Consider the following 13,374-nt stretch of genomic DNA (forward strand, 5'->3'; position numbering starts at 1 on the left):
GCTGGTCTCGAACTCCTGGCTGAAGTGATCTGCCTGCCTCAGCCTCCCAAAGTGGTGGGACGCCCAGCCAGAAATTAACTTCTAATGCATGAACAATAAAGGGGTGAGGGTTGGGCCCAAAAAATGATCCTAGTGCAGGGGCTGGCAAACTAGAACCTGACGGCCTAAACCAGACCACTGCTTGTTTCTACAAATGAATTTTATTGGAACATAGCCAGACCTATTCATTTACATGTTATTTATGGCTGCTTTTGTGCTAATTACTTGATTGGCATAAAATTACTTAATTACTCATAACTACTAAAAGCCTAAAATATTTACTATCTGGCCCTTTATAAAAACCACTTACCTACTTTCATTCTAGAGAATAAGAATGATAAACAATTTCCCATACATGCAAATGGGGCATGGACTTAGCAAACAATAAGTTAACTCAGTGACTGGATAACTGTGTGTACCTTTTCCACTTTAAAGAATAATTCCCATTTTCGGTAACAGCTGCTAAACACTGTTACACATGCCTGCTCAGGGGCAGATGAGCAGTCTTTTGGCAGAGGATGGGAAAGCTCCAGCGATGTCCGTGTTATCTAACCTACCTTATCTTCCAAAGCAGCCATTCTCTCTTTAAGATGAAGTTGAAGCCTCTCATTAGATTCTGAAAGCAGCTTGTCAACAGTGTCTGATAAACGTTTATTATGTTCTTCGTTCATTTTTTCTCTTTGCCTTGCCTAAAGCAGGAGAAACAAAGTCTTATAAACCTCACGTAAATCCTCAGTCATTATTTTAAAAGCACAAGGACCAACAGGGTGAGCTCCATGCATGCCCTCCCCTCCCCCGGTTGCTCCCCGCACTGCCATCTTGAGTGGACTTTTGCATGGTGACCAGAACCAACTCATGGACAAGGGGAACACGGGACAAGTCTTGGAGAGGTCATTAACTAGAAGGTCCCACTGCTCCTGCCACAGGACTCCTCAGGAATGTCACTAGTTGTTAACTGTCAGAGGGACTTAAGGAGCAGATTTATAGCAGATATTTAGAGGATGAGCCTGTCTCCACGCTGGTAGAGGAATTTCCCCTTGTGTAACTAAAAGCTCGGGTCTGGATTTGGGGAGGAAGGGTGAATTTAATTTACAAAGCAAAAAAGTTAAAAAGTTTGTTTTGGAAAAAAAAAATTGTGCTAGAGACTTTCATATTTTTTCTTTATATCTTTACGTTGCTTAAATTTCTCGTAATGGAAATTTACATTCAAAAATTATAAATAATTACCTTAAGTAATTTTAATATGTAGTAACAAAACTGACATGTCTATTATTTTATAAAACCATAATCAAGTTCATGGTTTAAAACCTTTGTTTCTCAAATGACAGGCAGAAGGGGACAGGAAGTGTCAGTAGGTGGCACCTGTCCAGGTGGCACCTCCATGCCCTCATCACCCAAGTGTCCTTGCAGTACTCAGGGGGCTCCTCTCAGGCAGGGGGCAGTGGCACGGGGTTACGACGTTGTGCACCCGAGTCATGCTGCCCAGGCAGGAGGAGAGAACCACGAGACCGCGTCATCAGCAGTGCATTTGACCCCCGTGTGCCCAATTTCTGCACTGGGAAAACATGGGTAGTGACCTCTCATTTTCTCATAAGGTCTAACATGTAGCAACTATCATTACCTGAAAGGGTCCAGCACATCATGTGCCATACAGAGTATCGCATACTTCCTCTTAGGAAGGAAACAATATCCTTCTTTGTGCTTATTTTCTGTCAGCATTTAAATAATTTTTAAAGAACACAGCTTAAAGTTCACTGTTGTGTCTGTGAGCATGAGTGTGCATTTTGGAAGGGGAGGTGGGGACTGCCTAAAATGCACCCTCTCACTGGAAGTCGGAATCGTTTCCCAGAAGCTCCTTTGATTCTCTGCAGGGCATGGCCAAGAATACAGATTTCTGGTGAAAACAAAATCTAGTAGCCTTAAATTAATGTTATAAAGTGGGCTGATGTGACGGTGCAAGAGTTCTACAATTAGATGCTGCATGCTTCCTTTCTCCACCTACTTGTTAAAAAGAAACCTGCCCCAAACCCCAGGCCTGGTACCAGCTGGCCCTGGGACTGCTCTTGCTATAACTTTTTCCTGGATGTTCCATATTGACATCCACTCAACTCTTTCAGGAAAACAATCAGGATTCAACGGACAGAAGTCTCCACTGCCACACTCCTTCCTAATGCTTTTTACTGTAGCTCAACTATGGTGTTGCTCTTGCCTAGAAACATTCATTCCAACACACCATTATGTTTGGAGTATTTTAACCTGGGACAGAGGTCAGGCCTCTGACCTGCATGTGGGAATTCAGTGCCATATCCTAGGCAAGTGGACTAGTCATCCAGGACAAGGGACCTGCCTCTACATTTGTGGGGAGGGGCACGCTGGTACCACAGCTACCTAGAACGGTTCCCCTGATAGGCCGCTAGACAAGCAAGAAGCATTTTTGGACACCTGAAGTACTGTCTATGATCTCAAATTTCTTCCACAGCTCCCAACACTGACTGAGAACTACTACTGTGTGGGACATACGCATTAGCAGGCGACTCACAGACGAGGGCGCAAAACAAATGCACGCGACCAGAACTGAGCTGGAGGACCAACATCTCAGTCAGGGGTGGGAGGCCCTGAGCTCCCCACAGCCAAGCAATGCCCTTGCAGCACCCACTCAGGGCCCCCGCCCTCAGGGCTGCATGCTCACCCGCTGCAGTTCTTGATTCTTCTCCTCCAACTGTGCTTCCATCTGCCGTAACCTTTCTTCAATGTTGCCGTGTCTCTCTTCAGCCTGTCAGCAGAAACAGTGTAAGCTGACGTCATCCTTACACTTCATTAACGACATGCTGCATACCACTGCGGTGGCAACAGGCACAACATGCTCTGCGTGGGCTGCTCCGCCATACTAAATGGAAAGCACGTACTCATCAATCAACACAGCCTACGGGGCTTCACGTGCTGGGCCGTGAGGTGGCTAGCCCTCTAGTGTTGGTGATTCTGAAGCACGGCTGCTGCTGGCGACTGACTGGGTGTTTTCCCCCCAACCCCTATGCCCAATCTCAACGGAGTCGTGATCCTCCCATCCTTAGACTGCTTCTGGTTAGTAAGCATGGAAAGCAGAAAGCAGTGGCAAGCACAAGCAAGGAGCAGTGCACCCATTCTACCTTCCTAAGCTTGGAAGTAAGTTCCAACAGTTTAGCTTCCTTAGCAGCAGAGCTCCCAGAAGACAAAAGGTCAGACTACAAAGCCGACAAGGGACAGGAAAGATAACAGGGGAGAAAAGAAATCAAGACTTTAAAAGCAGATCATGGAGACGGAGGATAGGTTCTCTTACAGCTGTTAGCAACAAACTTGCTAGAAGGAACAGGTCTGTGAACCCTAAAACCATCTGAATTGGTCCAGAAGGATGCCCTCCCCAGCTGCTTGAAAAGCTTGAGCCAGAAGACTCAGGATGACGGCCAGGGGCCTCGGCTCCTGCTGCTCGCCTGCCTGGCACTGCAGTGCTGGGCTCCCCACACCCCAGAGGCTGGGTGTGTGCCCGGTGATGCGCTCCCTGGGTTCTCACCCATCCCAGGACCTATGACAGCATTTGCCTCTTTAGCTGCTTCCCCCATGAATGGTGAGAACTTGGAGGGACTGTGTCTTGCACATGCCTAGTCAACAGTTGTTGGACAAATGAATAAATATTACTTAAAAACACATTTTAGTGATTTCAAAATAATAAAATTACTTAAAAATGTGTTTATTAAGAATTTATCTTGATGGTGTTTTTAAAAGAATAGCATCTTCCTATTTCTGAGAAAAACTACCCTTCTTTTATAGAGGCTTCTATCCTATGCTTAAGCTGGTGACCAAAACAATTCTAACAAGCAGTAACTCTCAGATCACACATGCCATGAACAAATAGTATACAGCTCACAAAACCAAGAGAGACTTCCGGATAAAAGGATCATGTCTGGCATTTACAAAGTGTTCCAATCTCAGAAGAAAGAACACTCAAACCAAATCCGTGCTCTTCCATGGATTTAGGTGCTGATGTAATAAGAACAGTGACAAACAAGGTACACGGGTAAGGCACAGTCACAGGCCTGGCAGCTGAACCAGAACGAAGCTCATGGCACTACCTTGGAAAGCGCTGCCACCCTCTGGGCCAGCTCCGCCTCCACCTCAGGGAGCGTCTCTGCCTTCCTCAGTGTCTGTTGCAGCTTTTGCTCTGCCAATTCCAAGCGCTCCTGTAACTGGCGGTTTTTATCTTCAGTCTACAAAATGAGAGCAAAGCATCAAAATGCAACTAATCTTCTAGCTGTATCAGTTTTTAACAGATTGAAACAAACTGAAATGCAGATACAGACTAAGAGAGTCATGATGGAAGAGCTACAGTGATGGGAGTTGCTTCTGGGTCAGGTTTTTTTTTTTTTTTTTTGAGACAGAGTCTCGCTTTGTCACTCAGGCTGGAGAGCAGTGGCACAATTTTGGCTCACTACAACCTCCACCTCCCGAGTTCAAGCAATTCTCCTGCCTCAGCCTCCTGAGTAGCTGCAATTACAGGCATGTGCCACCAGGTCTGGCTAATTTTTGTATTTGTAGTAGAGACAGGACTTCGGCATGTTGGCCAGGCTGGTCTTGAACTCCTAACCTCAAGTGATCCACCCACCTCAGCCTCCCAAAGTGGTGGGATTACAGGTGTGCACCACTGTGCCCGGCCTGGGTAAGGTTTTCTTGCTGCCAGGAGTACATGCCCACTTTCCTGGTCTTGGTTTCAATGTGCAAAACACCTCTTGCCAGTGTTTGCTTTTCCTAAATAACTTTTAAGAAGCTTTTTGTTTGTTTGTTTAAAGACACAGTCTTGCTCTGTCACCCAGGCTGGAATACAGTGATACTCGTAATAACAAGAGTAAGTATGGTTTACGAAACCACAGGAGACACAATTTCTTACTACAGACTTCATTGCCTTTTTTTTTTTGAGATGGAATCTAGCTGTGTCGCCCAGGCTGGAGTGCAGTGGTGCAATCTCGGCTCACTGCAACCTCCGCCTCTTGGGTTCAAGCGATTCTCCTGCCTCAGCCTCCTGAGTAGCAGCTGGGATTACAGATGCGCACCACCACGCCCAGCTAATTTTTGTATTTTTAGTAGAGACGAGGTTTTACCATGTTGGTCAGGCTGTTCTCAAACGCCTGACCTCATGATCCACCTGCCTCGGCCTCCCAAAGTGCTGGGATTACAGGTGTGAGCCACCGCACCTGGCCGCATTTTTTATTTTAGAGACGGGGTCTCGTTCTGTGGCCCAGGCTGGAGCCCAGTGGCACAATCATAGCACAATGAAGCCTTGAACTCCAGGGCTCAAGTCATCCTCCCTCCTTAGCCTCCTGAGTAGCTAGGGCTAAAGGCACATGCCACCATGCCCAGCTAATTATTTATTAATTTTCTGTAGACACAGGGTCTTGCTATGTTGCCCAGGCTGTTCTCATATTCCTGGGCTCAAGCGATCTTCCCACCTCAGCCTCCCGAAGTGTTAGAATGACAGGCATGAGCCACGGCATCCGACCAAGACTTCATTTGTCATACTATTCATTTATCATAGTGCTCCCACTTAGTTACAAATAGCCAATTGCCTTGAAGTTCTTTGCCACTCTCTGCTCCTTTGGTAAAAATGCTAACAAGCAATAGATTAACTTTCAATTACAACAAAAGAAAAAACTGAGGACAAAATGGTTAAATCAAATCCTACGTAATCAAAACCTCTAAACTGATGGAACTCTCGCATGTCTTGAACATAATATTCTAAGGTCACAAAAACTTCATATTTGGACTTGATTTCCAACATGAAAGTGAGAGAAAAAGGGTCTTTAACTTCATTAATAATTAACTGAAGCCAGACAAAGGTCGATAAAATCCATTACCTGTCGATGCATAGAATCTTTATTTGCAATTTCATTTTCAAGTTTGTCATTGAGGTCATGCACAGATGTGGCTTCACGCTGTGCAGCGAGGTAGCGTTTTTCAAGAGTAGTGATTCTCTCTTCCATGTCTTCCTTTTGGGCCATGGCCTAAATTAGGTATTTCAGAGGGGACAAAAAAGTAGGTAATTAACGATTAAACATTAAGATACTTAAGAGAGAAAAAAACCTGAACTAAATCCCAAATTTCCAATCAAATTAAAAATTAGCATCCTCAGGCCAGATACAGCAGCTCACTCCTATAATCACAGCACTTTGGGAGGCTAAGGCAGGAGGATGGCTTCAGGCAGAGTTCAAGACCTTGTCTCTACAAAAATATTTTATTTTGTTTTTGAGACAGAGTCTCCCTCCATCACCTAGGATGGAATGCTGTGGTGCGATCAAGGCTCACCACAGCCTTGACTTCCCAGGCTCAAGGGATCCTTCCACCTCAATCTTCCCAGTAGCTGGGACTACGAGCGCACACCACTATATCCAACTAATTTTTAATTTTTTGTAGAGATAGAGGTCTTACTATATCGCCCAGGCTGGTCTTGAATTTCTGGGCTCAAGAGATCCTCCTTGGCCTTCCTTTGGCCTCCCAAAGTGTTAGGATTACAGGCATGAGCCAGTGTCCCTGGCGAAAAACATTTTAAAGAAACAAAAATTAGCCACGCATGGTGGCACACCCCTGTAGTCCCAGGTACTTGGGAGTCTGAGGCAGGAGGATTGCTCGAGTCCAGCAGTTCAAGGCTGCAGTGAGCTATGATGGCGCCACTGCACTCCAGCCTGGGTAACAGAGAGAGATCCTGTCTCAAAAAAAAAAAAAAGTGTCCTCAAAATTAAATTGATGAAGATGTCAATTTTCTCAAATGTGAATGAAAATGCAACTACCTCAAATATCATAAATATTCACCTATACAATTAACAAAGACTTGTCTCTCTTAATACTATGTCTGGCCACTCAGTTGACCAAGCTTTCCTGTTTCTACATGATATTATAAAAATATATACACACAAATATCTAAATATTTTTCAAGGAGGTGAAAGTGTCCTCAAAGAAGATGCAGTCTATGTCTGCCTCACGCTACAAATGGTCTCACACAGGACAGGGTGTGGCCTCTCTCAGTGGACACAGTAGTGAGATACAAGTCCCACTTTCTAGGATAAGGGGGTTGGATGAACTCTCATACAATTACAAGACTCAAGCATATTGACAAATGGAAACAGAAGTACCAGTTTAATTTAATTGGATGCAACTACCTGAAGTCTACAAGATGATTACTATACAGTTTCAAACACACAAGGCAAGGACCAGAACTTTTTGCTTGAGAAATACCTGTCCTCCACCACCAGAATTCACTATTTTCAAGCTGTTCACTATTTATAAAATGACTAAAGTTAGCAAAGTCTAAATATTACAAGTGATAGGGGAAAAAAGCTCAACATCACCGATTAGACAAATGCAAATCAAAACCACAATGAGACAGCATCTCACACCAGTCAGAATGGCTATTGTGGAAAAGTCAATCAGTAACAGATGCTGGTGAGGTTGTGGAGAGAAAGGAATGTTTTCCTGCTCTTGGTGGGAGGGTAAATTAGTTCAACCATCGTGGAAGACAGTGTGGAGATTCCTCAAAGACCTAAAAATGGAAATACCAACCCAGAAATCCCATTACGGGGTATATACCCAAAGGAATATAAATCGTTCTATTATAAAGACACACGCACACATATGTTCACTGCAGCACTATTCACAATAGCAAAGACAAGGAGTCAACCTAAATGCCCATCAATGATAGACTCCATGAAGAAAATGTGGCACATATACACCATGGAATACCACGATCAATGATAGACTCCATGAAGAAAATGTGGCACACATACACCATGGAATACCACGATCAATGATAGACTCCATGAAGAAAATGTGGCACACATACACCATGGAATACCACGATCAATGATAGACTCCATGAAGAAAATGTGGCACACATACACCATGGAATACCACGATCAATGATAGACTCCATGAAGAAAATGTGGCACACATACACCATGGAATACCACGATCAATGACAGACTCCATGAAGAAAATGTGGCACACATACACCATGGAATACCACGATCAATGACAGACTCCATGAAGAAAATGTGGCACACATACACCATGGAATACCACGATCAATGACAGACTCCATGAAGAAAATGTGGCACACATACACCATGGAATACCACGATCAATGACAGACTCCATGAAGAAAATGTGGCACACATACACCATGGAATACTACGATCAATGATAGACTCCATGAAGAAAATGTGGCACACATACACCATGGAATACTACGATCAATGATAGACTCCATGAAGAAAATGTGGCACACATACACCATGGAATACTACGATCAATGATAGACTCCATGAAGAAAATGTGGCGCACATACACCATGGAATACTACGATCAATGATAGACTCCATGAAGAAAATGTGGCGCACATACACCATGGAATACTACGATCAATGATAGACTCCATGAAGAAAATGTGGCGCACTTACACCATGGAATACTACGATCAATGATAGACTCCATGAAGAAAATGTGGCGCACATACACCATGGAATACTACGATCAATGATAGACTCCATGAAGAAAATGTGGCGCATATACACCATGGAATACTACGATGAATGATAGACTCCATGAAGAAAATGTGGCGCATATACACCATGGAATACTACGATCAATGATAGACTCCATGAAGAAAATGTGGCGCATATACACCATGGAATACTACGATCAATGATAGACTCCATGAAGAAAATGTGGCGCATATACACCATGGAATACTACGATCAATGATAGACTCCATGAAGAAAATGTGGCGCATATACACCATGGAATACTACGATCAATGATAGACTCCATGAAGAAAATGTGGCGCATATACACCATGGAATACTACGATCAATGATAGACTCCATGAAGAAAATGTGGCGCATATACACCATGGAATACTACGATCAATGATAGACTCCATGAAGAAAATGTGGCGCATATACACCATGGAATACTACGATCAATGATAGACTCCATGAAGAAAATGTGGCGCATATACACCATGGAATACTACGATCAATGATAGACTCCATGAAGAAAATGTGGCGCATATACACCATGGAATACTACGATCAATGATAGACTCCATGAAGAAAATGTGGCGCATATACACCATGGAATACTACGATCAATGATAGACTCCATGAAGAAAATGTGGCGCATATACACCATGGAATACTACGATCAATGATAGACTCCATGAAGAAAATGTGGCTCATATACACCATGGAATACTACGATCAATGATAGACTCCATGAAGAAAATGTGGCGCACATATACACCATGGAATACTACGATCAATGATAGACTCCATGAAGAAAATGTGGTACAGATACACCATGGAATACTACGATCAATGATAGACTCCATGAAGAAAATGTGGCGCACATATACACCATGGAATACTACAATCAATGATAGACTCCATGAAGAAAATGTGGTACAGATACACCATGGAATACTACGATCAATGATAGACTCCATGAAGAAAATGTGGCACACATACACCATGGAATACTACGATCAATGATAGACTCCATGAAGAAAATGTGGCACACATACACCATGGAATACTACGATCAATGATAGACTCCATGAAGAAAATGTGGCACACATACACCATGGAATACTACAATCAATGATAGACTCTATGAAGAAAATGTGGCACACATACACCATGGAATACTACGATCAATGATAGACTCCATGAAGAAAATGTGGCACACATACACCATGGAATACTACGATCAATGATAGACTCCATGAAGAAAATGTGGCACACATACACCATGGAATACTACGATCAATGATAGACTCCATGAAGAAAATGTGGCACACATACACCATGGAATACTACGATCAATGATAGACTCCATGAAGAAAATGTGGCGCATATACACCATGGAATACTACGATCAATGATAGACTCCATGAAGAAAATGTGGCGCATATACACCATGGAATACTACGATCAATGATAGACTCCATGAAGAAAATGTGGCGCATATACACCATGGAATACTACGATCAATGATAGACTCCATGAAGAAAATGTGGTACATATACACCATGGAATACTATGCAGTCATAAAACAGAATGAGATCATGTCCTCTGCAGAGACATGGAGCTGTCGGCCATTATCTTTAGCAAACACAGGAACAGAAAAACAAAATACCTCATGTTCTCACTTATAAGTGGGAGCTAACTGATGAGAACACAGAGACACACAGAGGGGAACGACACACACTGGGGCCTATCAAAGGGTGGAGGGTGGAGGGTAGGAGGAAGAAGAGGACCCGGAAAAATAACCAGGCTTGGTACCTGGGTGATGAAATAATTTGTAAAACAAACCCCCAGGACACAAGTTTACTTATGTAACAGACCTACACACGTACCCCAAACTTAAAAGTTAAAATTAAAAATTAAAAAATAAAAGTCATAGGTCTTAAAAGAATTTCAAAATTCTCTGCATATTAATCGCTGCCACATAATCTCCTGCTGTAGCCAAAGAATAGAACCTAGTAGGTGACATACTATATGCAAATATTCTTCCTGTGGTGAATTCCTACATGAAATTACTCAACGTCAAACTACCAAACTGAAAAGCAGACATTCAACGGTTGAGGCATCTGACAAGGGACAGAGCGCAGGTTAAAAAGTGACAGGAAGGGCACCTGAGAAAGCACTCAGCCTCACTGTTTCATGATCAAATAGTGTCTCTCTTTTTTTTTTTTTTGAGACAGAGTCTCGCTCTGTCGCCCAGGCTGGAGTGCAGTGTCCCAATCTCAGCTTACTGAAAGCTCCGCCTCCCGGGTTCACACCATTCTCCTGCCTCAGCCTCCCGAGTAGCTGGGACTACAGGCGCCTGCCACCACGTCCGGCTAATTTTCTTGTATCTTTTAGTAGAGAAGGGGTTTCACCATGTTAGCCAGGATGGTCTCGATCTCCTGACCTCGTGATCCGCCCGCCTCAGCCTCCCAAAGTGCTGGGATTACAGGCGTGAGCCACTGTGCCTGGCATTCAGGATCAAATAGTTTCTCACAGTTATAATGGCAGAAATATTTGTCAGCAATGAGTATATTGTGATATATTTTTGCTATACGATCCTGATGACCCACGTAGAAGCAAATTCCACTCTTGATTGTTTGTCTGACCATTAATATTCAATGCCACCAATTCCTTGAAGGAGCAGGTCAGAAAATGAGAAGACCGCCAGCAACGCCCCCTTCCACAGTTAAGAGACTATACTCACATTGCCCTACGTGAACTAGCACAGCCAGTATCAATGTCTGCTTGCTAAGTATGTGTGCAACAGAAGGCAATCTGAACATAAGAACAAATTAAGACAGCCTAGAAATTGCACAGATGAAGAATCTACAAACAAGGACATTAAAGAATATTAAAGCAGCACAGGTAGGAGAGGCCAGTGTGGCGTCCACTCCATGGCGATGTCAGTCAGTGGGACTAGTGCTCTACTTTGAAGAGCTCAGGGACAGGAGATTTCACAACAAAAATGGGGAGGTAGCTTATGGCAGTTTCACAGCACTCTTTTTCAATATAACTTATACAATAATCCAAAGGTTGAAAGTAATTGGGAGAGTAAGGGACAAACGGAGAAAAAAAATCATTTAACTAAAACATTCCAAACATTCAACTTCATGACAAGACTGTAATTTTTGTTATTGCTCACTTCACGGACATCTCGTTGCAATTTTGTGTTCATTTCTTCAGATTTGATGAGATCTTTTCTAGCGGTGTCCAGATCCTCTTCCAGTTCTGTCACATGACTGGAGAGGGAAGCCAGGCGTTCTTTCATTTGGCTCTGTTCCCTTGACTGCTTACTTATGATTTCTTGGAGCTCAATTACTTTAGCAAGGTCTTCCTCGTGGCTTAAAGAACCATCAGAAGATCTCTGATAGGGGGAAAAAAATCCTTAAATACCCTTGTTTGGTGAGCTATAAAATAAAAATACTTCCAGGAAATAGCTAAAATCAAAACTGACTTATGCAATCTGTTGGATTACACAACTTTCATGACCACTTCAGCTCTAAGCCGGCACTTTAGCAACTGTTTTCCACATAACCCGACACATACTGTGAACAAATGAAATCAAACAGAATAAAGAGAAAGCCTACAGACTTGCCTTTCCATTCGTGCTTGGTGTATTTTCTTGCTCATGGTTTATGTCCAGCACTCCATCTGTTAGTGTTTTTTTCTGATTATTCTGTTCTTTAAGAATCATTAGCTGAAACCAAAAAATTGAATATGAGTGTAAAATACCTTACATAAGAGAAATAAGTAAAGATAGCAAAACTCCTTTTGGAAAAACACAACTAAAAACTGCTTAACATAGTATAAAAGAGAAAGCATATGGCAATGCTACCCAATCCGAAAATAACCAGATCATTAAAGATGGAATTTATTATCCACTGGCCATATGAGCCCTTAGGTAACCATCGTTTTCTAGTCCTTATAATGACTCAGATAGGCTGGTCCTCAATCGGGAAGATAAGTAACATGTGATATGTACAACTACAGTCCTTATACTTCTTTTACTTTTTTTTTTTTTTTTTTTTGAGACAGAGTCTCGCTCTGTCACCCAGGCTGGAGTGCAGTGGTGCAATAACAGCTCCTCGCAACCTCCACCTCCTGGGCTCAAGCAATTCTCATGTCTCAGCCTCCCGAGCAACTGGGACTAAAGGAACATGCCACCACTCCCGGCTAATTTTTGTATTTTTAGTAGAAATGGGGTTTCACCATGTTGGTCAGGCTGGTCTCAGAACTCCTGACCTCAGGCGATCCACCCACCTTGGTCTACCAAAGTGCTGGGATGACAGGCGTGAGCCACCGTGCCTGGCCTTATGCTTCTTTTAATAATTAAAGGATAAAAATAACCCCCCCCCCCCCAATTCAACTAATGATGAAGTCTCAAGCTTACCTCTTTGTGTGTGGCACCTAATTCCTCTTCTAACAAACTACATCTTTCAAGTGCTACTCGTAATCGCTCTCTCACCTGAAAATAAAAGGGGTTGAGTTTGTGTGTGTGTGTATACTGTTTATTTTATTCTTAATATACAGTTAAGTGTAATATATACACTTAATGTATATATTAGTGTAATATAACATAGTAAAATACCATTAATGTCTGTCATTGATCTTACTGTCAAGAAAACTTGTTAATGGCTCTAAATTAAGTTTGAGAAAAAGAAATCTTCCCCCGAAATATCAGGTTGTTGCAAAAGTAATTGCAGGTTTTGCCACGAAAAGTAACAGCAAAGCCCACAATTACTTCTGC

At 42.8% G+C, this 13,374-nt stretch overlaps 1 protein-coding gene across 18 annotated transcripts in view; it reads right to left on the bottom strand.

Annotated features, from left to right (window-relative positions):
* The window catches only part of PPFIA1 (PTPRF interacting protein alpha 1), a 115,421-nt gene that overhangs the window by 50,048 nt on the left and 51,999 nt on the right, over positions 1-13,374 (bottom strand). For 12 of the 18 annotated variants that reach the window (XM_024255745.3, XM_054524169.2, XM_063728360.1 and 9 more), the window contains exons 5-11: positions 13,018-13,092; positions 12,223-12,324; positions 11,770-11,991; positions 5,922-6,068; positions 4,146-4,280; positions 2,729-2,812; positions 597-728 (exon numbers count right to left, since the gene is read on the bottom strand). In XM_024255745.3, the coding sequence (XP_024111513.2) occupies positions 597-728; positions 2,729-2,812; positions 4,146-4,280; positions 5,922-6,068; positions 11,770-11,991; positions 12,223-12,324; positions 13,018-13,092 (897 nt within the window). Of the gene's footprint in view, positions 1-596; positions 729-2,728; positions 2,813-3,185; positions 3,261-4,145; positions 4,281-5,921; positions 6,069-11,769; positions 11,992-12,222; positions 12,325-13,017; positions 13,093-13,374 lie in introns of all 18 variants that reach the window. The other 6 variants (XM_054524167.2, XM_063728359.1, XM_054524166.2 and 3 more) reach the window with 1 other exon arrangement.

The sequence above is a fragment of the Pongo abelii genome, chromosome 9 (genome assembly GCF_028885655.2).
Source record: "Pongo abelii isolate AG06213 chromosome 9, NHGRI_mPonAbe1-v2.0_pri, whole genome shotgun sequence".
Lineage (NCBI taxonomy): Eukaryota > Metazoa > Chordata > Mammalia > Primates > Hominidae > Pongo > Pongo abelii.